Source organism: Leuciscus leuciscus, assembly GCF_965113295.1.
Source record: "Leuciscus leuciscus genome assembly, chromosome: 21".
NCBI lineage: Eukaryota > Metazoa > Chordata > Actinopteri > Cypriniformes > Leuciscidae > Leuciscus > Leuciscus leuciscus.
The window spans coordinates 29,830,668-29,857,170 of record NC_138745.1 but is presented as its reverse complement, the minus strand read 5'-3'; the positions used below and the strand labels follow the sequence as shown (position 1 = coordinate 29,857,170).

Genomic DNA, 26,503 nt, shown 5'->3' with positions numbered 1-26,503 from the left:
CTATGCTTTGCCTCATATCACCACACCATAAAACTCCACAGCGCTGCAGGGTCATTACAGCCCATAACGACAGGCAAATGTAATGTGATGTGCCCAGCATCTCCACCCACCGAGGGCCATAGCTATGTTTAATATCCCATAATGCCGACAACAGAGGAAAAGCACCCTATAATGACTCATCACCCCAACACGATTTACTAAAGAGCCCTGCCACCCAGCAGGTAAGGGGCCACAGCTGAGGAACGAATCATAATGTCCCAGGAGGCCTCAGTGACTAGAGGCATATGTGTTGAATGAGAGAGCCTGCAGAAAGCTCTGGTGATTTATGTTTCTGCATTATCCGCCTTGTTCCTGTTGGGTTCAGGGCTGACCTATCCTCCTATACCATTTTTTTTTTACTATTCTGAGATCAGAAATCTGTTACTTAATAGCTTTTGCAGAGGAAATATGCCTCTGAATCAGTGAACACTTGTAGAAGCTCATTTTTAGTCTTGAGCAATCCCTTTGGATCACTTTTATTGTTCTTTTTTTTTTCAAGGAATATTCGGGGTTCAGTACAAGTTAAGCTTAATCGACAGTATTAATGTCATAATGTTGATTACCACAAAAAAAAAAACTTCACTTGAGGCTACAGTGGAAGGGAATTGGGCCAATAACATTAAAATACTTTCACTATTCTATCCAAAAAGTATAAACAATAAGCAAAGTTTTAGTGTGAAAATTGAATTAATTTAAAGTGTAATCATTTGTCAAAAGTGCTATTCATTTCTTTAGATGATTCCATCATTCACCTTTTAAAACATGAGTACAAACAATGGCATTTGACAACAACAGCTTTTGACACTGCAACCAAGAATCGAATATAGTAGAGAATAGACCAGCTGTCAAAGGCTCTGAACTCAGATTGAACATCTACCCACAATCCCACAGGTGCAAGTTTGCTGCGGTGTGTCTGCCGTCTAAAATTCTCCGCCGAAACCACAGCTGCGTCAACATGTCACAAGTACGCAGCACACAGGTGTAGAGATCTCTCTGCTGCAGAGCTATGGTCAGAGAGGAGCACTTCAGAGCTCAAGCCTGAGGAATGTGGAGTCATATTCAAACCAAGAGGTCATGAAGACAGACTGCTTTAAATTCAACTCTGTCGGTAATCACAGTCGTCATTATTCGTCAGTGAAATCAGCTCACCTGGTGTGCCAAGTGCAAATTGTTGCTTGATTGAGGCCTAAGCCATGGTGTGCAAAAAACAATGTTATTCTTCCCGTTCCCAAGAGACCTCAATCAATCGTTGTCCACTTAAGTCAGAAATAACAGTGATCAAATTTGCCGATCTCAGAGCTTTACGTGTAAGACCTGATGGTTATACTTAGCTTAAGTCTGTGAAAGACATTAAATCAAGAGTTAAATTAGGACAAGCAAATGCCAGAGCTGTGGTGAGGCAGAATGCTACTCACGTAAAAAAAGTATTTCAAGACGAAGGTATTACACAGAAAATAGACAAGAAAAAAAGAAAGAAATTTATACTACTTTCCACAGTGAATGCATCATTTGTGATGTTTAGCAGGCTCCAAATGTATCATAAGCATGTTAACCGATACCAGTCACGTAACTTACTGCAAAACGCTTAACTAGCAACAACATAGTGACAAAACGAACCTGATTTGATATCTTAGGCCTGTGCATTTAATTCGCCAGTGCTCAAAGCAGTTTCTTGGCTTAGTAAGTTGGACTGAAGGACTGCCTTTCCTCATTACTCCATCTGTAAGGCTTCTAATGACATGACAAAGACCAAGAACAAAAAGTGCTGTGAGGTTTTATTCATTGGGGTCTGAAGACAAACACTCAGGGCACAATGACTGCACTGGCCTAATTTCTCTCAAATGTCTCTTAGAGGCAAATTGACTTTGTCGCACTGTCTATCCGAGGTGTTCCTCGCATTTGTCATGAGCAGCATATTGCCAGATGCGTATTCATAATGGGTGTTTGTGAAAATGAGTGTGTGTATGACACGTAAAAGATTAATGGCCACATGAAAATAAGCAAATTTCAGTTGAATGTGCTGTCTTTTTGTATAAAAGACAGTGTGCCCAAACAGACTTCAAGCTATTTAAATTCCACCCTCTGTTTCTGTTATATAAACTAAGCAGTTAAGTGAATGCCAGGAGGAAATTTTCATCTCAAAAGCTTTAATGCACATCACGCCTCTTCTTAAAATTAAATGAGTGTCATTCTGGCTTTTATAAATGGAAAAAAAGAGAATTTAGATCATGCAGTCGGTCAGTGCGCTAGGTGTCACAGAGTTATTGATATGCCATTAGAGGAAATTTCTGACTAATAGCCGTGAGTCTGCATTGACCTGTTGTCGCGCTAATGAAAAATGACAATCGCCTGTAACGGCTTTGATTTATTATAGCAGGCAATTACTGTCTTAGCGACGGATGTTGTGTAAAAAAAAACACAAAAAAACACTGCCACACAGCGAGATGGTTTGATCTACCAGCGGATGTGTGCTAAAGGAAACTGTACATCAGTAAGCCACAGTATTCCTGCCTGTTAAATCCCACATGGCGAGACTGATAGAGATTCCTGTCCAGGTCTTGCCCCGAATAGGATTTGAATATGTAGCCAAAAGCTTGGAAAAACATTGCTCTACCAGTCTCCAGTTTAACTGTAGTTGAAGCACTGCTCCAAGAAAAAACAAGGGAAATGTTTACTAACGTTTGGTGTTTAAATGTTTTTGAAAGACGTGTCTTATGCTCATCAAGGCTGAATATATTTGATCAAAAATACAGTAAAAACAGTAATATTGTGAAATATTATTACAATTTCAAATAATGATAAAGTTTTCTGTTTAACTCTTCAGTGTCACATGATGCTTCAGAAATGTTGAAAACAGTTGCTGTTTAATATTCTTTTGTGGAAACTGTGATATATTTTTTTCCAGATTCCTGAAAAGAACAGCATCTATTTGAAATAGAAAACTCGTGTAAGATAATTATCATACAGTAATATTTAAAATGACCTTTAAAACTATATATATTGCTTATAAAGTTTCTAGATCTGGCCGAAAGCACACAGACTCATCCAGGATTTAGTGCTGAAGACAAAAGGAGTTCTATAGTCTCCATGGACGAGAGCCACGCATCCACTTGCTAGCCATCACAGCTTTGTGATTTAGGAACCTCAAGGGTGGCATCCTTGGCTGCCTTGTAAACGCCCTCATCAGTCCTGCCTCTATTCTCAGCCCTGTTGCTTTTATAAGCTGTCCTGATATTGGTTCACAGCCTTCAGGGATACTAAATTCTGCTGAAGGTGCTAAGCGAAAGGAGGGGAAAAAAAGGAAAAGAGAATGAAGGGGAAAAGGCTCTACTGCCCCACTGATTTACAGCTCGACTTTAATTGGGTTGTAAAATCAAATCCAGTGTTGTTTCAGGAATGCCAAGATGTGATTCCTGCGCTGTTTATGGGAGGAGTCAGACAGTCAAGGACACTGGGAAAGCGAGAGGAAAATATAAAAAGGAAAGAAGTAAAGAAAAGAAAATGGAAAAATAGTTTTTCTGATATTAAAGTGATACAAAGAACCACATAATGCTCCCTCACTCCTGTATCATTACCACACAAGCCATTACTGTTCTCTTTCTCATGCCAACATATTTTGTGCAAGTCCTTATGGACAGGGAAAATTACTTTGTTAACAATCGTGATCATAAAAGTTTGGTCCAACAGAATAATATTTTCAAGAAAAAGGTTATTTTTATCAACCAGATTCATCTGAGTAATTACCTTATTGCCATAAACCAATTTTAAAAACAATCTAATCTAAATGCACTTACGAAGCTCACGGCAACATTTTGCACATCCAAAGGAATCAAGTCCATAACATTTGCGGTGAACTCCCGAACTCTCATTATGCCTGTAGAAAATCACATTCTCCATAAATGCTGCTCTCTCAGCAATAAATTACATCTGTGTCTGAGATACTGCAGCATTATCTCACTCATTATTCTGGAACGGTGGGTTAGGTTGAATTATTAAAGGCAGTTTATCTAATTGGATGCAGGGCTATGAGGGTAATCCCATCTACAGAGTGATATACATATACTGTAAATGCATACTGCACTCAAATGAACCTCACTTGTAATTATAGGGATGTTCTCCATCTCGTTCCAGCTCTCTCTCTCTCTCTCGTTCATGCTCACTCAGTATCTCTGTATCTGAAAAAAGAGAGAAGAGAAAAAGGAGATCATCAAGAGATTGTAAGTCGAGTACATTTCAGGCCTGCACTCCAACAAATAAAGCTTCTTTAATGGCTTTTAGAAATGCCTTAGGTTCAGCAAAGAATCCTGTTCTTACTAGCCCTTATATTCTTTTATGCACTGTATAGAGTTCTCAAGTCGGCTATTTGGCTATTGAGGGAGCAAAAACGTCAGAATTTTTTTTTTCAGAATTTATTTTGAAATAGAAATCTTTTGTAACAATGTCTTTAGTGTCACTTTTGATCAATTTAATGCATCCTTGCTGAATAAAACTAATATTTTTACTAACCCAAATCTTCTGAATGTATGTGTAGCATAATTGGTAAATTCACTAAATAATAGGCCAACCTATTTAACAGGAAATTAGTATCCATATGTCACATATGTAATGTAATGAATTCAGTTCTGAGCTAAATGGATGCAAGCCGATCCGTGTTAACCCATCATTAATCTAATAAATTGAAATATCATAGCTACTGTGACCATTCACGTCGCTTATGCATTAATACATAGAGCAAAGGAGTAGCTGAACATGTAATGGGATCTTTTACATAAGTCTAACAGGTAGGCTTAATTTAGTGTATGGCTCTCTTTCCTTTTGCTATCACAACAGAGGATAACTCCTGCAAAGATAGATGAAGGAGCAGAGAGAAGGAAAGAAGATGGAAAAAATGAGTGCCAGAGCTGCTAATTAGCCATGCAAATCCTCAAGCTGGCGGATTGAGTTTTGAAATGAAATTGCTCCTTTGAATCTGCAGTGCGTATGTTAATCTCTAAGCATTTGCCTGGTTGAAGGCAGTTTGTCGTTCTGAACAGAGGGTTCAAGAGGTATCTTTTTGCCGTCTCTGTCCCTCTGACTGAGCCATTGCTGAACATTTATCCTCCACAGACAGCCCTTTCCCCCTCCTCCATATTCATCAGCCATTTATAAATTATTCTCATCTCCTCTATGACGACCAGATATGCCACTGTGTGCCAAAGATTGCTGTGCAGAATTGGACCTTGCATTATAAATAAGCTCTAGTGTATGGAAAGCTAAATAAGAAAACTATGCTGAAAATAGTAGGGATAAACAATATATTGGTACCATATTGATATTGCTGAATATAGTATTGAATATTTAACTGTACCAGCTCATTTCCCCTATTTGTACATTTAGATCAGGCCCAAGACACAAGACTCTTCTCTTCTTAGTCAACCAGCTTAACCAAAAAGACCATGGTGATCAACCAGGATTAACAGCTATACGTTTTGCTATCTGAACCAGTGAGAATTTATTGGTCAACCACATTTAGAAATGCAATGGGTGGCTATGCTTGTCCACCAGCTAAACTTGCCTATACAGGTCTTTTCAGCAAGGCATGTACTACAAAAAAAGAAAACTACCATGTAATTTGGACACCAACATTATTCCGAAACAAAGGTTCTCCCATACACAAGATTTCCATGTGACACTAAGCTCCAACTGCTATCCAAAAAAAGCACCAGGACACTGTGAAATCACTCTGGAAGTTTCATGAGATCAGAAGACGAATGCATGCGGTGAATTCCAGTTCAGTCCCTCCTTCATCCTGATGAATGTCCATTTTTTTCACCACCACTAATCCTTTCACTTCTCCATTTTAGCTCTCTGACAGCTCTTCAGACAAACCACATACTGTAGTGGAAAGATACCCTGAATATGCTGAGCTCTGATTGAAAGACCATGTTGTTGCCCATTCGTAAGGGCTCCAGATGTAACCGGAGCTGTTTGCATCCCGACCGGCCAGATCAAAAGGTCAGCGACACATGTACTAATTCACATGTCAGGGATTAGCTGGCTTGGACATGATGTAGCAATGTAATTTACAACGCAAGAAGGGATAAGTGATGGATTTGAAATATTGCACCTAAGGTCTTGGAGACATTAACCAAAGGCTCCACAAGTTCTGTCCAAAGTTTGGTATTCCTAAAAGCAAATTCAGATGGATTGGAGCTTATTAGAGCTCTAAATATCTTATATTGGCTTGAGCAGTGAGTATTGTATTGTATGCGGTGACATAAGCAAACACAAGAGCTGAAGCTTAGCTGGAAGCAACAATTATTGAAAAAAAAAAAGTTGTCATCAGCCCACTAGCTTTTGGCTGTTATTGGACAAGGTTACAAAATAAATGACCAATTGAAACAAAAAAAACTTGGTGGGCCTACTTATAGACTTAGACTGTAAAAGTGTACAATTCAGTGCTTTTTGATAAAAGGTAGCGCTATATAGGCTAAATGACAAACATTTACATTTATTCATTTAGCTGACGCTTTTATTCAAAGCGACTTACAATTGCTATATATGTCAGAGGTCGCACGCCTCTGGAGCAACTAGGGGTTAAGTGTCTTGCTCAGGGACACATTGGTGTCTCACAGTGGATTCGAACCCGGGTCTCTCACACCAAAGGCATGTGTCTTATCCATTGCGCCACCACCACCACCACAAACATAAACTACATTACACAATGTAAGAAATGTGCATGAATTGCTAACAAATAATGGGTTAATTAGCTAATGAGCTAATCTTTATCCACTTCCGGCCTTGGTCAAAGTTGTGTAAGTTTCTAAATGAAAAATATAATAATAATAATCCTGACAATAAATAAGGTTTCTAACACCTTCCTTACAGTCTCTAAAGACAGATAATGCTTCCCTATCGCTGACTGTGATGGGGGAAAGCTGGACCTAACACAAAGAAGCTTTGATGGAAAAGCTTTTACGGTTGTTTAGGGAGAACTGACATCTTCAGAGTATCTCCGTGCCGCAAGATGTGGAGTGGTGATGGCTGAGTGCAATGCTTTTTGTATATAAAGATTCTGCAGGGAGACTGGAGATAAGAATGGACACAAAAATGTACTATTTTCTTCGCAGTGCTTTACCAAAGAATACATTAAACACTGGTAAGGACTTTCCTTTGACTTCTGTTGCTTTTACTGAGCTATGAAATGTTCTATCCCCCAACCACATGCAAAACTCTCACAGACATTTCTGCATTAAGAATTTCATTAAGACATTATGTTTACTAGGCCGTGATTGCAGGTTTTATAATATTTCTGGGTACATTTGGTCTCCATGTAGCCAAAACCTGACCCACATAAGGAGCACACACCCATACAACTGAGTTTGTAAGGCACCTAAATCTAAAACATACAATGTTCCAGCCCTCCTTAGGATAAGAGAGAGCAAACAAGCTTAGTCAATACACAAATACATTAATCTATGACCTCATATCAACAGACACGTTGCAAATGTCAACATAGGTGTGAGTGTTCTGTATTAACATGGGTGTCAGGAAAATCTTTCATGTGATGAATATCAAGAACACCAACCTGATGTTCAAAACTTTAGGGTCAGTAAGACTTTTTAATGTTTTTGAAGGAAGACTCTTATGCTCATCAAGGCTACATTTATTTGATCAAAATATATTATTGCCAATTAATATAAACTGTTCTATTTTAATATATTTTAAAACATACATTTCAGGAGCCATTTCTACAGTCTTAAGTGTCACACGATCCTTCAGAAATCATTCCAGTGTGCTGATAGAAATAGAAATAGTAGAAATCTTGTGTAACATTGTAAATGTCTTTAAATTCTTTAATTTCTTTTTTAAAATTGTTTTATCTTACTGAGCTTTTGAATGGTATTCTATATATAGAGTCAGATTTACTAAACATGGCAAATTATCTTGAGAGAGCAATTCTCAAAAAAAATTTAATAAATACAGTACAGGCCAAAAGTTTGGAAACATTACTATTTTTTATGTTTTTGATAGAAGTTTCTTCTGCTCATCAAGCGTGCATTTATTTGATCAAAAATACAGAATTTTTTTTTTATTATTACAATTTAAAATAATTGGTTTTCAATTTATTATACTTTAAATTATCATTTATTTTTGTGATGCAAAGCTGAATTTTCAGGATCATTATTCCAGTCTTCAGTGTCACATGTGACATCCAGTCTATCACATGATCCTTTAGAAATCATTCTAATATTCTGATTTATTATGAGTGTTAATAACAGTTCTGCTGCCTAATATATTTGATGAATAAAAGGTTAAAAAGAACTGCATTTATTCAAAATAAAAAAATATTTTCTAATAATATAAATCTTCTTTACTATCACTTTTTTATTATCAATTTAACACATCCTTGCTGAATAAAAGTATTGATTTATTTCAAAAAAAGAAAGAAAAAAATTACTGACCCCAAATTACTGACCAGTAGTGTATATTGTTGTTACAAAAGATTTCTATTTGTAAAACATTTGCTTCTTTTTAATTTTTTTACTTTTTTTTTTTTTTTTTACTTTTTATTCTTCAAAGTATCCTAAAAAAGTATCACAGGTTATGAAAAAATATTAAGCAGCAGAACTGTTTCCAACTTTGATAATGAATCATCATATTAGAATGATTTCTAAAGGATCATGTGATAGACTGGAATAATGATCCTGAAAATTCAGCTTTGCATCACAGAAATAAATGATAATTTAAAGTATAATAAATTGAAAACCAATTATTTTAAATTGTAATAATATATCACAATATAAAAATAAAAAAATCTGTATTTTTGATCAAATAAATGCAGGCTTGATGAGCAGAAGAAACTTCTTTCAAAAACATTAAAAATAGTAATGTGTCCAAACTTTTGGCCTGTACTGTAAATAAATAAAAAAAGCAGTAAATTAAAGAACACATATGCACTCGGATCATTTCCATAATGATCAACGCAATCTACCAAGAGCAGCGCAAATTAGCGTCTGGTTTAAGACATGCTTTTATGGGGGGTGGCAAGTAATGGCACAAATACCAGTAAATTGACTAGCGCAAACCTTAGTAAATCACCTTGCATGATTCATTTAAATGCTCTCCTCCCATAAATTTCTCAAAGGGAAACTCCTACAAATGCATATATAATAAGATCAGCCGAAAAAATAACCCTGTCCATTCAGCGCTCTTTTTTCACTGTTTGTCTTTAGTAAATCCTGACAGTAGTTTAACGCCAAAGAAGGGTTAGTAAAGCTGTTAGTAAAGCTGGCCTTATGGTGTCAAGACATCTTATCTATCAGCACAAACACCACTTATGTTCTTTTTTACAATGCATAGCCTGGTAGAAATGACCCAAAAGGGTCATCTAAGTCCATGTATATAAACTCCTCTCTCTGCAGCCTGCTTAAAAATTATAAGAAGCCCTTACAGTAACCACATACAGTATGTCTTTAATACGCATGGCGATTGTAACTTTTCCAAACCCACAGAACAAAGTGTCCCTGTCACTGTTTGTGCTTTAGTTGGCATTGTTAGGTATGGGTCTCTAAATTTCCTTTAATACCATGATTTATGCTCTGTTAAATTCACAATTCAGCATGGTTTTTGCTTCTCATTATTTCAAATGCCACGTTTCTTACATTTGCCAAAGGTTTCTTATAGAATTATAATACCAAAAACAAGTGTTGTACTGCAGATCAGGCCAGAAACATTCACCACTGGAGGGTTCAGTAAACCAGAAGGGTTTGGCTGCGGAACAAACGAGTTTTATTAGGAAAGCTAAAAAACACAATTACTGCCTTGTCACAGGGAACTACATATCAAGCCTTTGTGAACTGTTCTTTTACTCCTTGTACTGTTTACACAGGTCAATACAACCGGCGGCAAGTAGAGTGTCAAGAAAAGTGCAACCCAAACAAAGTGTGAATGAGCCATTCCAACATAAACTCAAATTGCCATAAAAACCAAGCATATGATATACCCCGACCTTAAAGGCAGCCCTGCAGCCACTCCGGCAAATCCACAATCTAATCATCACTTACTTTATGGTCAAGTCAAGCACACTGCAGGTGACAGGCTCTAAGCCACCCTCGCCCCAGCCAGACCCCAATATAACACCTCTTCTGTTCCACAATTTCATAGCCAGGCATTATGGCAGCCCGAATACCTCCAGACAAGGCATTAAATAAAGCTCAGGGCCTGTGACAGCTGGGATGTGGGTGTGCCACAGAGGGCTAGCTGGGCCAGGACATTGTTAAATATGACTGGACTGGTTATCGGAAAGTTTTGACACATAGTCTGAAAGAGTTTGTGCTCCTTGTACATTACCGTCTAAACGTTTGGGGTCTGTAAGATATATATTATTTATGTTTTTTGAAAGAAGGCTGTATTTATTTGATCAAAAATACTGTAAAAACAAACATTGATATTGTCAAATATTATTACAAATTAAATTAAGTGTTTTAAATTTGAACATATTTTAAATTGTAACTTATTCCTGAATTTTCAGCAGCCATTAGTCCAGTCTTCAGTCAGTGTAACATGATCCTTTATTCATTCTAATATGCTGATTATTATCAATGTTGAAAACAGTTTATACATATATATATATATATTCTTTTTTTTTGTTTCTTTTTTTTTTTTGTGGAAACTGTGATACTTTTTATGACTTAAATAATGGCATTTATTTTAAACAGAAAACTTTTGTAACATTATAAATGTATCACCTTTGATAAAGTTTATGCATCGTTGCTGAATAAAAGTATTAATTTCTTTTAAAAAATAAGTAAAAATCTTACTGACCCAAAACTTTTCAACGGTAATGTATAAAAACTGCATGTTCACTTTAACACATCATTGGGTTCATACTGCGGACATACATTAGGTTATGCTAGTCTAACCACATTTTACCCCACAGTTACACAAAAATTTGCTTGTGATGTGATGTCTGGTATGTCTGGAATTCTCTCTGTCGTGACTGCATTGTCTGTAAGCTGGTATTTTACTTAGATACAGGGTGTTAAAACAGACACAAACACAATCTTATCATGAGCCAACAACCCGTGTAATGTAAAGTCTGAGCCATAACTGATCATGTGATCAATATGGATGAGGCCTTATGATCAACCTCTAAAACCAATGCCAAACAACATCCATTACACAGAGACAATGATCCTCAGTCTGCATGTAAAGGGATCAAACTCAATATCCCTGGTGATAATGAGTGGAGTCACTATGTCTTATTGCCCTGTACATCTACTTAACTCTGATTATAAACTCTTTACAGTTTGAATGGGTGAAACTTACAGCTTTAGATGCTTGTTGTTTAAAGCAAGAGGGGATGACAATAGCGGATAAGTCACTAAGCTAATGATACTAGTTGCATTCATCCCTAGTGTCAGGGAGCTTTATGTTAACAATTGCCAGTTTAGATCAATAGCCAAGTATTTCTTAGAGAGAGAATTCACCGTTGGAACTTGGCATAGCTGTGTGTTAGAAAGTTTGCTTGTATGAAGCTAATGTTGTTCTAGCCCAACTGGAGCCTTTATAGACCAACCTGGCTGTCTCCACATGGCAGGGGGTCTGTGACCCTGTCATGGCAACAATTAAATCTGACTGGCAGGAGGACTCTCAAAGACATCCCGTTCAATGTGCTACAATCGCTTGACAAAACTGTCAAAACCAGGGAGGTAAAAGCAGTCATGTTTGATTACTCTACTGGCAAAACTTCAACAAAAATAATGGTATTAAAGCAGATTATGAATGCCTTTTGCCTAAAATTGATAACATTTGTCAACGAAAAGGCATGCTTGATGTAGTCTGAAAATCAGCAGAGCAGCACTTATCAGCAGGCAGCCATACCAACCAGTACTTGTAACCCTGAGTTCAGCAGGCAGGGACATTAATCAGCTCGAACAAATAGGTCATCTCCTGCTATGCCGAGGGCTTTCAGCCAGCACACCTCCATACGTCTCATCTAAACACACTGTGACATGAGCTCCAGAGAATTCCAGGTGTTCGCCGCCCATGACATCACCGTTCTCGGCACACAGGGAACTTTGAAAGGGGCAGGAGAGAAAAGGAAGAAAAAAAAAGAACATTGTCAAAAAAGATGGCAAAGAGTGGATAATTGTAAATACAGGCAAAGAGAGGGCAGTGTTGTATGTTAACATTAGAAAAATCTAGACTTTAAATAAATGCTCTTCTTTTGAACTTTTAATGTATCTAAAACCCTGCATCACGGTTTATACAAAAATATTAAGCAGCACAACTGCTTTGAACATTGATGATAATAAGAAAACACACCAAGTCAGCATATTAAATGATTTCTGCCATCACAGAAATAAAGTACGTATATGAAGATATGTTATATTTAAAAATATTACATTTTAACTCTATTTTTGATCAAACAAATGTAGCATTGGTGAATTTTTTTTCCCAAAACGTAAAAAAAAATCTTCCCAGCCCACTTTTAAATAGTAGTATATAAAATGTTTAAATATTTGGCTTAATTTTGCACTTCATCAGCTAAAATGGTATTTTCATTTACTCAAATTAGATTTTTAATTTCACAGTAAATCTGACAAAAAAAAGTATGAATACGGAGTAGGAGGAAGGGGGGAAAAAAACTCAATCAAGTGTTATGTGAACATGCAAGAAACAATTTAAATTTCTCCCCAAAGCCACCCTGTATACCCTGTGCATATACCCAAACTTTCCCAAACACCAGTGTGCGATCTGTCAGCCGAAAGCTTATTAAAATTTAATTGACCCGTAAACTGCATATTTATGCTGTGTTAACTATGCTGATGCCAGAGAACCGCACACAGACTCATTGTCACTGAGCCGGGTTGAGTCAGACAGACTGTGGCAGTCAGAGATAAGCTTTATTGCACAATGTGTGCACAGGGTCCATTTGATTGATGCTTCTCCATTATTATTACGCCAATGCGAGGTAATACATTCTGGGGTGTCATAAAAGCCTGGGTCTAAATTAGTTGTGTCAAATTGTGGTGGCGGCTCCGTCTCCCCTATCGCACCATCAAAATGAGGTGACACTGACACAGCAACGACGGGGGGAGCGAGGGCAGCGTCAAACGGTACTCAAAACACAGCTCAACGATTGCTACTGGATTTTTCTCATTAAATCTTTTTTTTTTTCTCTCTTTCTCACTGTCTTTGTAGAACGGTAAATGTTTTCTGCCCATGCTGTCAAAAAAGACAGCGAAAGCAATTTGGAATAGGCAAGGGGGTTCAGCAGAAAAAGAGCTCACAGTTGCTAATCTCTAAAGACAACGCAGTATTCAACAAGAGGCTCACACCGGTGCCCGAGCCATCCTCCCTTCAAATTCCCAAGCAAACAAATGTGTAAATCATCCTGGATAATTAGTGTGTTCAAAGGGAAGGAGTCCATTCTGTGTCCCAGCTCTCCCTTTTTGTGCTCATTATAAGAGATGCGGGAGGATGAGATGGCTGATCAGAGTCCTATTTTATCACCTGCTTGTCTCAGGGGTGGTAACATGAGCGGTGAGGTTACAGTACGGTTCTGTACAGATGAGGGAGGCCTTTTCAGCGGAAGCATGGGGAGGAAGGAATGCTTGCCATTTGGATGTTTAGGGAGGACAGGAGGGAAATAGAGGTGTGTGTATATGTTTGTGTGTCAGAGCGAAAGACAACGAGAGAAAGAGAAATGAGAGAGTGTGGGAGAGGTTTGGCTTTATGCCATGTATTATCATGTTTATGTTTGTGTCTGCTTGGTGGGAGGGGGTTTTGGATATAGAGGGGGCCTGAGAAAAGGCATTATACATATCCAGATGTGCAGTTCATTTTGACCTCTGATACATTGGTTTGGACTTATTGCTCACATATGGGTAACACAGGAAAGACTATGAGAGATAAAAAGAAATAAAGACTATTTTGGTTCGGTGTATATATTGACACTTGGCATATATATTGACACACACACAATCAGAGAACAAGAACAAAAGAACATCAAAATCAGAAATGTCTGTGAGAAAGACGCTAAACGAAATTTAATTAGAAAAAAGGCCTTTCCTTCATCCTTTTTTTTCAGGCTAGCGTGAAAGAATCCAAACAATTATCTCTGCATACCTAAAGCATAACTATTACCTAAATAGTTTCACTATTTATTTATTTATTTATTTTATTTATTTTTAAAGGACTAGACATACACTGAATAACCACTTAATTAAGCTGAACTAAAAGAAAAAAAGATTTGTACTTTAGTGATGTTGAGAACATAGTGAACAAGTAACAAATTATTAGTCTCACAGTACTATTTTTAAACACATATATCTTATCAGTTAGACCACACTCATACAAACACACAACCTATCTATCTCCTTTCTTGTGCAACGTGTACATTCAAAAGCTTTATCAACCAACCTGGACCCCACCCAGAGTCACTAAGTAGAGTCTGTCGCCTTTGAGTCTTCGCCAGACTGTAATTTCTTGCTTAAAAACAATGCTCCATGAGACCAACAGGTCAGCACAATTTTGCAGAGTATCAATTACACTGCTGCTCTAAAGCAAACAAAACAGTAAACCCTGTCTCCATCAGCGCCTCCCTTAACATACCACTTTAGATACTGGTGGAGCCATTCAGGCACTTGCAAAACCTTTAAACATGCTGGAGGTGTCTGATGTCGCACTCAAAAGTATTCTTAAATGGAGTCGCCGCTTCTGAAGTTAGGAACTTTTCTCCAATTATCCTTTTTACTTTAGGGGTACTAATTTAAGATGACTTCACAGTCTTTTTGGCATCAGGTGATTTGAATAAGCTATATTTAAAAAAACAAAACAGATGTGAGTTTAAGAAGACAGCTGTGAAAATATGAAATATTGTAATACAATAAATGATACAGACAACCAAAACCAAACATTTCAATTCAGTCTGGTTGCCCTAAAGAGCCATTGAGCTTTCTGTTGAAAGCCAAGGAAGCCAAAAGCCAAAAAAAACAGCAACAAGCACCCTGTAGCCAACTCGCTCAACCTCTTCCCAGATGCAAAATCAGTACAATTTGTCATCACTCTTTGATTACGCAGTGTGGCTAACAAGGTATCTTTCATGCTCTGGCAAATATTAACAAGTCATGGATGGCAGAAAATGAATTATACAGTTTGGGTCTTGTAAAAAATGCTAACTGTATAAATGAGAGCTCTGCTTATGTCCTGGTTAATGGCATTAGGCTAGAAGCTGACATTAACAAATAGTGTTCATTACATATTTTCCGTGTGACCGGGTCAGATCTTCCTATATGTAAATATCAGTGGGGGAAGAAGTTCATACTTAAGGATGAAAAATGCTACAGTATGTGATTGCAAATGTTAACTGATTGTCTATCAGAAACAATAACATTACATTACCTTTGTTTTCTGAGAATCTGCATTTCAGCCTTGATTAGAGAGCAGCCTAAGCTCCTCTGACAGTTTTCCTCTCTTCCCACACTTTTCTTTCCCTCTTTTTGACATTTATGACACCTATTTGAGATACTGTTACAAATAATACTATAGCAAATACAACAAATAGCACACCTTTTTTTCCCATATGTCAAACAGAGGATCAGCGAGTCAAGATGAGTGCCAAAAAGCAGTTATTTCTACATCCAGCTGTCTCGACTGTCAAAGGCTCATGAGAAGCCAGAGTTTCCACACTCTATCAAATTAAGAAAGATGGACTGTTTTTGGAATTGATGCAGGTAGTGTATACTCAGGTGGCTGACTGGGACGCCGGCATTCCCCAGAACATTTTAAGCACTAACTCAGAGGTCTTAACAAGATGGGATATACTGGGTGAAAAACCAAAACTAATTGTATCATCTATCCCTTGAGTGCCTCAGATGGAACCTTGGACAGTCATAATGTAGAAGAGAAAAATGAATAAAAACCTGTGTTACACACAGTGCTCCCCACCTCATTAATAAACATCTGTATACTTGGAAACATGTACAAATGCGCATCGTAACCAGTTTTACCTATATGCAGAAGCTTTCAGTGGTTCCCTCTGGTCTTTTCTCTTAGGTCTTGTGGACAAGGCAAGAGTGAGGAGATCTCTCCGGTTTTGCTTGAAAACTACGCAGACCCTTTGAGAGAAATCAGAGAACATGTCAATCAGCAGATATCAGAATGGAGTACTCCTGTATTTGTGGTACTTTAATTTATATTCTAACACATTAGCGGTGAAGAATGACATCTGGCTCAGCTCAAAATAATTATGGAGGAATGTAGTAAGAGCTGAAATAGTTAAATAAAATAATGCTTCTCTGCTTAGTCAATCTAAAATGTAAACTGATATAGCAGATTAGCTTTTAAGACAAAAGAAATTTACAACACTTTTATGCTGGGGGTCAGCTGAGACTCTGATTGGTGGGTCCATATATATATATATATATATATATATATATATATATATATTAAAAAACTTTAAATTAACGAGACATTTATTGGCAAAAGGGAATCACACATTTGTATTGCTTTTTAATGAGCGGTTACTCTCTGCCTTTAATGAGTTGGGAGAGCTTGTTTAGGTCTCTACACTTCTGATATCACATACTTCTTCTGGTCCCACAGCAGAGTAACAGGGCGGTCGGGATCATGGCTGACATTTGTTTATGTAAGAAAGCAATCCATCTAATGACTGAGTCATCTTCTCAAAGGGCCTCTGGTAGAGGAGAGCTCAGATGAGAGTCACACAGGGAAGTTGCAAGGCTCATCTCCAAAGCCAGGCCCATTAGTGTGATCAATGTGAAAGAGAGAGATTGAGAAAGAGACAGTCTGACCAATGCATTGTATTAGAGTGATATACACAGGAAATTTAACAAGTTTCAATATAATTTCTATCGGCTAGAATATCTATTTTGTGGACTGGATTTGTATCATGTTTCCATGAGTCCATTTGAAGCATTTAAGAATCTTCTCATATGTTTCAAATAATATGATTCATGTTTTACATGCACTAGTCATTCTCTGGATGACCCCCATCTCCTGTCTCTCTCTCTCTCTCTCTCTCTCTCTCTCTCCCTCTCAATTCTGCCCATCAAAACTTCCTCAAGTAGGATTGAGTCTTGCTGCCTCTTAGAGGTTGGAATGTGTCACACACTTATCACACAAAGACGTGGCACACACACAGTTAATCACATTTGAACTTAATTAAGAATTTCAAGTCTTATTAATAAACACTCTCACACTTTTTCTTGAAATCTATTTTACATAGGGTCTATTGTTGGCATAAAGGTAGAACATTCTATGTAAATAAGCCACGGGTGGTTCATTGCAATCAATCTCGGTTTAAACATTTAAGCAGCATTTCAAATCTGACTCTTAATTTGACTAAGAGCATGATTTATTTGCATTTCCACATTTCTTAATGAAAATCCCTCCTCTTCAGTACCGGAAAAACACTTTCCTGCTTGCATGTCTGAACCACAGATGTGTTTACCCTTACGGAACAAAAATATATGGGAATATACTGCAAAATATAATCTGATATATTACATAATACATTTCCATATATGGGAAACTAGTGCTTTTATTTTTCAATATACTGCAAAATGTGCATTGACCATGTATGGCTATATATTAATACACATAAAATGTAATATTCAGTTTTTTTTTTCCTTTATTGTGTACATATATTGCACATACTTGTTCCCATATAAACGTAAATTCACGAAATAATTCCTTATGTATTATTCAATATACTGTAATATAATAACACATTATATTATTCTGTATATTTTTAAATATACTGTTATATAATTTAATATATTGATCATTCATATATTGGGAAATATATTTTATTTTCGTAAGGGTATGTACATGTCCTAACCATTTTCTTAAAATGTGTGTATAAATCCTCTCAGACAAACATGTATTACAGGAAAAGTTCACATATATTGTATAAGACACACTAATCTATCTATCAACCTAATTATCTGTATTTCTGGAACAAGGCTTGCCTCATGTATAAACAATCAGAGTTTTACTGGACAGTTACCTCACATGCCCTTCTGTTTTTTCAGCGGTTCTGTGACAGAGCTGCTTTACCTGCCCTGTATTTTTCCGACAGCACTGGCCGTAAAGATGTCTCTCTCATGCTGAGACGTCCCAAATCCACACATAAAGCTGTCCAGAGAAAACTGCAGCAAGCCATGGGAGCCCAGGATTCACATTTCTGATGCATAAGAAGTCTTTTTGTGTACTTGAGGTTTTGCTTGCTGACCATAAAAACACTGTAGATCCTAACAAACAAGGAAGAGTGATAACAGCTGTTAACTTCATAAAAAAAAACGTATAGCAATTTCAAAATGGATATATCTGAACTCTCTAAACAAATGACAACAGATACTTGCAATTATTTGTTGTAAATCCTTGAGTCGGTTTTACAATTCAGCACACTGTTAAGTATCCAGAGTAAATATAACTGAGATGAAAGAAAGTTATCTATTATTTGTGTATGCTCTTACATTTTTTATTCAAACCAAATCCTCTGTATAATTATACTGAGATTTCCTCGTTTTACTCAAGTAATGGAAAAAGCACATAGTTGTGCAAAAGTTGCAGTAGCAAAACTGCACAAAGACAGAACCCAAAAATACATAAACATTGGCATGATATTGTGCAATGAACAAGTTCTCTTAGCCTGTGTTTTAAATTTCAGTGGACTGGCCTGTCCACTCAGCAACAGCATCTCTGCAAATTCCTTTATCATGAAAATAATGGTGGTGCAAAAACATTTGACCCAGGGGGCATCACAGGAGGATGGCCTTACTATATGGCTGTTGCCTCTTCTTTCTCCCGGGATGGCCGAAAGGACCAGGGTGTGATTTGTTAAATGCGAGTCAGCCCCTTCATTGTGTCCTCATCATGGGGACATCTGGCACAAGCAAGCCGATGTTTTGACTGAGGTCTCCATCTCCATTCTGAAGCAGTGGGCTGTACTGCATTGAAACACTCCTTTGGCTTTCACATGGTAATGCTGCAAACTACAGGAGCAGATGTGAAACATTTGGTTCTGTTCTTGTTCACTTGTAAAGAGATAATGCGCTGCTTTTACTTTCATTTCACCATGCTGTGTTCTTCTCCTTATTAAAAAAGAAAGACAATACGGTAACAACAAGGGGGGGAAATGACGGTCGTCCTTGGTGGCCTGAAGTGAAAAAAGAGCCAAATGTTTACGAAATCTGCCAGTGACATATCTGTAAAGAAATGATAATAGGGGTGAAAACTATGATAGAATGAACACCGACATTTCTCTCTCTCTCTCTCTCTCTCTCTCTCTCTCTCTCTCTTATCCATTCGCACAAATGAAGTGCACACAACACGTATATTTGGAGATAATGTTTATAGGTTTAGTCATGCAGTAAAGCATGTCTGAAATAATCTTATTAAAACATTACCATGACTGTTTAAACACACATTTGCACAAGAGATCAAACATCGTATCAGTTTCATACAACATTTTTCCTCTATCCACCGGCTTATCATATGTTTAGCATTAGTTAAAATTCTATATAATATTTTCCAAGCAAAATGACAGAGCATTTGGCCTGATTTCTAATTAGATTTAGTAAGGGATTTAATGCAAATTAATGTTTAAAATCAACTATTATAAGATATATTAGGGAGAAATGTAATTCTTAGCAGTGCAGATTCTTTGAGTAAATATGCTGATGTTGAATCTATAAACCATCTCTCTTGGATTCTTAAAAAAAACACCTTGCATAAACTACATAGCCTACCTACATTTTGTTTGGCAGTGGCCACATTCGCTGAAAGTGACATTTGCTTTGAACACGAGCGTAACCGTTCCTCTTCAACGGAACTGACAGGTGGGCGGGGTCTGTCCCGCACTTCCTGCATCCTATTGGTTACTGCAATGCAAATTACATGCACAATTGAAAAGTTTGGGGAACCTGATTGGGCCGCAGTATGTCAGTCACTTCAGGTGACGTCATTCTGAAGTTAGATACAAGGCACACACGTGTGAGAGCTACTAGTGCTATGAAAGTTTATCAGAATTTCACAAATCATTTGAAGAAAAGGATGGCCTAAAAAAAAATCGTTTTTTGTTTTTACACTTTTGACTCGTTTAAGGGACTCAATTTGTTTTAGATTAAAACAAACTATTAAAGGGATCATGATTAACGCTTATAACATAGTAATTAATAAAATCTCACTAATCTAATTCTCAGACTAATAACGGTTTATGTAACGACGACGAGCTTTAGGCTGCATATGCACGAGGGTTTTTGGGGAGCGGCGCGTGCGAACTCTAAACCACCTTTGATGCTCTCGAGCTCCAAACGCTGCTTTATTTTTTGATGGCAAGACCGAATAATGCCAGTCTAGCATGGCTGTCTCTCCAACTCATGCCACCCGTGGACTGACATGGCATTTAGCCGCGTCTTTTCGGACCCTCCGTCCAAGAGCATCTTTAAGACCTTCGCGGTCATGTTGCTGTCTATACTTGCGTCTCTGTACTTTCTCCACTGCCTCACGAATCGATGCGGGACCTGTATACCCACGGAGAGAAGAGATACGGGTCCGGTGGAGGAATTTTACGCCTCGAAACTTAAAGATTTTGGGTCGCTGAGGAGAAAGAGACTTTTTCAGAAATGGACCTCCATAAGACCTCAGGTGATGAGGCACAACAGATTAATCCACCGGCTCGAAAGTGTCAGTGAAGAGGATTTACATGAAATTAAGGCAGATAAACACATTTTTCGGGCAAACGTACAGCTGTCAGACTCTTTGGATGTAGATTTGGAGATGGGGGGCTCGTATTTTGATACAGGTAAACTGAGTTCGTTAGGCGAGGGCAGTAAGAAGCTGCCTCAGGCGATCATCATCGGCGTGAAAAAAGGAGGGACGCGCGCGCTGCTGGAGTTTCTGCGCGTGCATCCAGATATTCGCGCGGTCGGAGCGGAGCCGCACTTCTTCGACCGTAACTATGACAACGGACTGGACTGGTACAGGTAAGTTAACTTATGATCAGTGATAATGATGTGCCCAATATACACACGAGTTTCAAAAGATATGAGTTATCATTATTAGATATCTCAAAAGATTAATAGATTTCCCCCTAATGACTATAGAAGAAACATTAACATTATCACAAATCATCTTTTAAACCCTATACATAAATATACATAATGTTTTGTAGCCTATATTATTTTTATGTAATCATAATAATATTACGTCAATATGATTATTATTCGTAATTAATTAGTTTTGTTGTAGCGCTGGTGTTAAGCTTCAGTTGTAGATGGTCAACAAGTTTTTTTCCAAAAAAAAAAAAAAAAAAAATCACAGGCCAAATCTAAAAGTAACACTATAAATATTTGGTATGTAGCCTATAATAAAATATAACATAATAGTCTACGTTATTTTGGTAATAAAAAACTATTTGTGGCTTGAAAACTACACATTCAAATAAATGGAAATGATTTAAGAAAACATGCAAATAAAAATGCAAATATTATTATCAGATTAAAATTGTAGGCCTACAAATAGCCCAGCTCTGATTTGCTCATTTTCTAATCCATGATAATCAACTCCTCACTGTCATTATAGGAAACTATCTTGCTTGGGAATTTTGAACTTCAAATTTCATCAAATTAAATGGAGAGAATAAGCTAAAAAGCATCCTCACAATATTACAGTATATAATGCACAATAGAGCTGTTTGAGGTCAATGTTTTTTTGTAATTAAAAAAAGAAGCTAGTATTTTACTCACTAAGAAGATTCTCAAGAAAACAAATCTCTTAAAAATATGTATTTCCATCAAACTTTTTTTACTATATATAAAGTTTAATGTATTTGTTTTATTGTTGTATAAGTTTATTTGCTACCATTTCTTACTAAACTTTTAACTATAGGAATTAAGATTACATGATGAAAATCTAGGCTATATGAAAGTGTATTTTGTACACTTAAGAATATAAGAAAACAGTTTTCTTGTATTTTTGTTATACTTTTATATGTGTCTGTCTTTATGTTTTCTGCATCTATATGGTGTGTGTGTGTGTGTGTGTGTGTGTGTGTGTGTGTGTGTGTGTGTGTGTGTGTGTGTGTGTGTGTGTGGTTCATTCGATATCTTCAGGCTGCTGTTAGAGTTTAACATCAGCTTGTCTTTTGCCGTTCTGTGTAATGGAGCATATCAGACATCACAGCTCTCTTATTAAGAGGGATTATGACCGTAATGAAAGGTTACCTGTCTGTCTCCGCAAGGTATATTTCACCACCAGATTTAGTTAACATACCAGGCCATGCAAAGTACTTGCCCGAATACTCTCTTTCTCCTTCAATTGATTATGCCTTCTAGTACTTCTTATTGTCAAAAGCATAGATAAAAACAAACAAATAAATACACAATAAAAAAATACATGAATCCTTCAGAAACCCTCACTCTCTTTATCAACATGCAGTCTCTCTTTCTCGCATCACTCTCACACCCTACACACTGCTATTCATCCTTTGTGCTTTGTTATATCCACGAGGATCCCATCCATCCAAAAGAGTCGCCAGGATTCTTGGGAATGCGACACACGGTTCGGAAAACAGACCTCCCACCCCCCCACCCATCCTTCAGAAAGGGATGGGCCCTCAATTTAAAATTACACAAGAAAACAATAACTGCAACATCAAAATGAGTTGCTAGATAACAGCATGTGCCAGATTACTCATCCATTTACAGTACGTCTGCATGAACAACAAGTTAAAAAGTGTTGGGAGGTCAGTCAGTTAAAATGAACAAAAAGCGACTGGGATAACTTGGTTAACAGAAAACGTTAAGAAGTGTGCTTTACTTGAGCTAAAACAATTTGGATGGGTGTCAACTTTCTACAAGACAGGAAAAAATAAAGAAATAAACTACGCGGCCAATGTTTTTTCTCTCACTCTCTTTTTTCAAATGAGCTGAAAGACATTTCCTGAATTTATGCACAAGGCAGGACAGTTTGATGGATCTGTGCAAATGTCTTGCAAATAAAGAAAACAAACATAAAATTACTTTTGCGGCATAAATTCTCACCCTTTGTCAAACCCTCTGGGAATAATTGCGTTTCTCCCGACCGCTGAAGTTATGAATGGGCTCTGTTTTTTTTCTCTCCCTGCACTAATCACTGTGTCCAATTTGCTGGAATTATGTGACTCTTTTCAGGCTAGGCTGTGAATGTTTAAACACAGAAACTTCCATCTGCAGGGATGAAGGTCCTTTGTGTTTCGTAATGGCTGATACGGACACTGTGAAGGAATCACACAACTTCGCTTCTCTGTGGGAATGTGAGACGTGTGTGTGTTTTGTCAATTAAGTTGCTCGTGTCCAGTTGGTCCTATTGGTGGTGCAAAAATTGCTGAAATTTTGACCTCCACAAGCTGTGCTTAGCATTTTCTCTATACTGTTTTCAGCAGTTTGTCAAAAAACTAAAACTACATAACGAAAAAGTAATTTCAGCATTGCCAGACTGCATCTGTGCTACTACAAATATCAGTGTTGTGGTTGCTTGTCAAAACATTACTCACCCATCTGCAGTCAACTTCGCAATAGTGAAATCAGACACGCAGCCAGAACATCTGTGAGAGGTAAAACATTGAGTATTAGATTATATGCTATTATGAAAGGCACGCTTTTTATTTGGGCTACCAATGAAACCTCCATTTTGACAGGGTTCACTGCCAGCTTACACAAAACTTTCTCTTTCTTGTGCTGAGACAATGCCACTTAAACCCCAAGGCTTTTATTATGGAAATCTGTTCTTTGAGTGCAAAAAGAGATCATCTGAAAGACTTGATGTAATGAGGGGTCTTTGCTTAAATTAAAGTCTGTTACAATCAAAGCTTCTGAAATTAACCTTCCAGAAACCTGTTGTGTCCAGGGTTGTTTTTTATTGATTAAATGGCTACAGTAGTTGTGTTGCATCTCAGAATTGGACAATCATCTCTTACCATTGGTCTCCAACACGTGACTCTTCCAGTAGATACTGGGTGAACTATCCCTTTAAGTTTCACAGTGTATTGACAACTAATGCAGGGCCTAATTATCCATATGAATAACTACTGTAGATTCAGGTGTCACCACACAGAAACATCAGAGGAACAGGAATTGCAACAGCCAAATAAATTGACGAAATAATTTTTTGAAAACAAAAGGATCTGAAATATTCTTTCATTTTTTTTTCAACAGTCATACACTGAATTTGTTCATAAATTATTTGGGCCACTATATTTGTCGTAAATTGCATACTTCCTTTTAATTATAGCACTGTTTTATATGTGAGGAAATTAAGTAATTACACATCTGGAGAGCTTGTGCACTTTTGTTTCTTTGCACTCTTCCCCCTCCGTAGCCCCTGCGGTGAGGGCTTCTCTCAAGTGGATTCAAGGAACGCATATCAAAGCATAACCATTCAAACTACATTAAAACCTCTTTAAAAATTCAGGCTAGAAAATGTGGGGGGGAAAAAAATCCTAGGCCACATGTCTGTAGAAACTTCTTTAGGACATTTTTCTCCTTAAACTATCCTAAGCTGCAGTTTGCATTGTGCAAATAAACTACCCAGCAAAATCACAAGCTCTGTCGACTCCAAATGTCTGTGAACATTAATAGTATTCTCAGCAGCAGGGTTTGACTTGTAAAGTTGGTTTGTGATTAAGTGAGTAGCAGGCTCTTAAACACGCCTCTGTTTGGAGCTGGTAGACACGTCTCTCATCACAGGTGTTGTGGAGAAGTGTTTGGAGAACCCGTGGAGAGGCTGGCTGGCCAGTTGGCAGAGGGTAGTGTGAACTTCGCTGGAATATGGGGAATGTTCTTGAGTGATGCATGGCACAGACCGAGTTCCTCGTACACAGAACATGGTGTTCACTTCACACTGACAGACACAGCCTGTGGTAACTGGTTTACAGTGCAGTGGCAAAGTTCCTGGGAAAATAAAACCCCTGTGTTAATAGAAATATGGACAGATTTACATGAGTACAGTAAAAATTGACTGTCAGTAATATACATGTGCATTCAACACACTATTTCACATTTGGCCAGGTGGAGTATTTTTTCAACGCGTTGCCTCAACCCAGCATGATCTCAATCATATGTAAGGGATAATGTATAGCGAGGCGGTTGTTATAGCGAATAACAACCCCGACAGGCTGAATGGGACTTGAATCAGCCTGAAGGGGTTGTTATTCGCTATAACAACCGCCTCGCTATACATTATCCCGCTTATTACATGGCTACCTACAAAATAAATAAATAATTTGACACAAAATATTGATTTAAAAAGGAGTTTATTGATTTAAAAACGATTGTATTGCTTCCGCTAAAGAAAATAGTCCGTTCCGCGTCCATAGCAACGCTCTGTTTTTCATGGCAACGGCGTGTTATACTTCGCAGCGGTCTGTTATCAAGAAATAACAGACCGCATTCTACATTGGAATTCAACCAAGCCATGTAATAATCATAGATATCTGTATGTATACTCTTAAAAACAGGTTCTTTATTGCCATCTATGGTTCCATGAAGAACCTTTAACTTCCATCGCAAAAAAAGGCTCTATAGTTGAAAATTGTTCATCAAATGATGTTCTTCACGCTAAGAAAAAATTGGTTCACAGAAAGGTTATTTGGGGAAACCAAATTTAATTTAATTGTTTTTGACAATATTAAATACTATTTAAGAATACTTGATAATAATAGTAATAAAATTATCCAATATCAGACAATAACATACCTGTGCGTCCCTACACATTTATTTATAAATTAAATCAAGATTCATCGTTTGCATCTTTGTTTGGAGGAATTTAATTGTCACAAAAGTTTAACAAGTATAAAAAATCACTTGAAAAAACAACAAGTTAAGCCTTTCAGAACATGTTGTGTTTCCATGTTTTATGGGAACATTCCAAACATAATGAATTTTGAACAAACTGTGTATATATATATATATATCTATCAGCTAAACATACACCACTAAACATATCACAAAGGTTTTCCTCATGGGGAACAAAAAATGTCCATTGCCATTTGATCCCCATAACGTAGTAGGGTATACCTGAACCACTTCACTTTTCATAATACTAGTGAGATCATATTTTCTGAAAGTTTTTCTCCTATAGGGGTGCTTCGTTCACCTGCTCGCACACACACCTGCATGTGCTTTATTAGATCATTATAGTGTTTTCTACCTGAGCCAGCCTTGGGGCAGGTTGTACTGTAATGTTGTAGTGCTAGGATGACATAAGCCAGCTGGGACATGAGATCACACTGAACAAAGAGACCCCTGTGTGTGTGTGTTGGCGTTTGATCTGGTTTGGCTAGGGGCACCGCTGTGACGTTCACTCAAGTTACCGCAAACATACAGAGAAACACTCTCTTCTCTCTCTGCATTTCTTACAAAGCTCAGACAGTTAAATAGTTAGACTACATAATTACCATTTTCCAAACACT

General features: G+C 37.4%; 1 protein-coding gene and 1 long non-coding RNA gene across 3 annotated transcripts in view; one reads left to right on the top strand and one right to left on the bottom strand.

The window, feature by feature from the left end:
* Window positions 1–811: 811 nt before the first annotated feature.
* On the bottom strand, window positions 812–25,991 carry LOC309485056. 2 transcript variants are annotated; one of them, XR_014201031.1, is made up of 6 exons: window positions 22,278–25,991; window positions 18,833–19,259; window positions 18,109–18,302; window positions 16,038–16,145; window positions 4,136–4,214; window positions 812–3,913 (listed from the first exon to the last, which is right to left on the bottom strand). It is a non-coding gene; the product is annotated as an uncharacterized lncRNA (long non-coding RNA). The 2 variants fall into 2 exon arrangements; XR_014201032.1 differs by lacking the exons at window positions 812–3,913; window positions 4,136–4,214 and adding an exon at window positions 8,659–12,099.
* Window positions 19,318–26,503, top strand: part of LOC309485046 (heparan sulfate glucosamine 3-O-sulfotransferase 3A1) — a 34,567-nt gene continuing 27,381 nt past the window's right edge. The window contains exon 1 of the mRNA XM_082151650.1: window positions 19,318–21,038. Coding sequence (XP_082007776.1) covers window positions 20,452–21,038 — 587 coding nt within the window. The 5' untranslated portion in view covers window positions 19,318–20,451. The remainder of the gene's footprint in view (window positions 21,039–26,503) is intronic.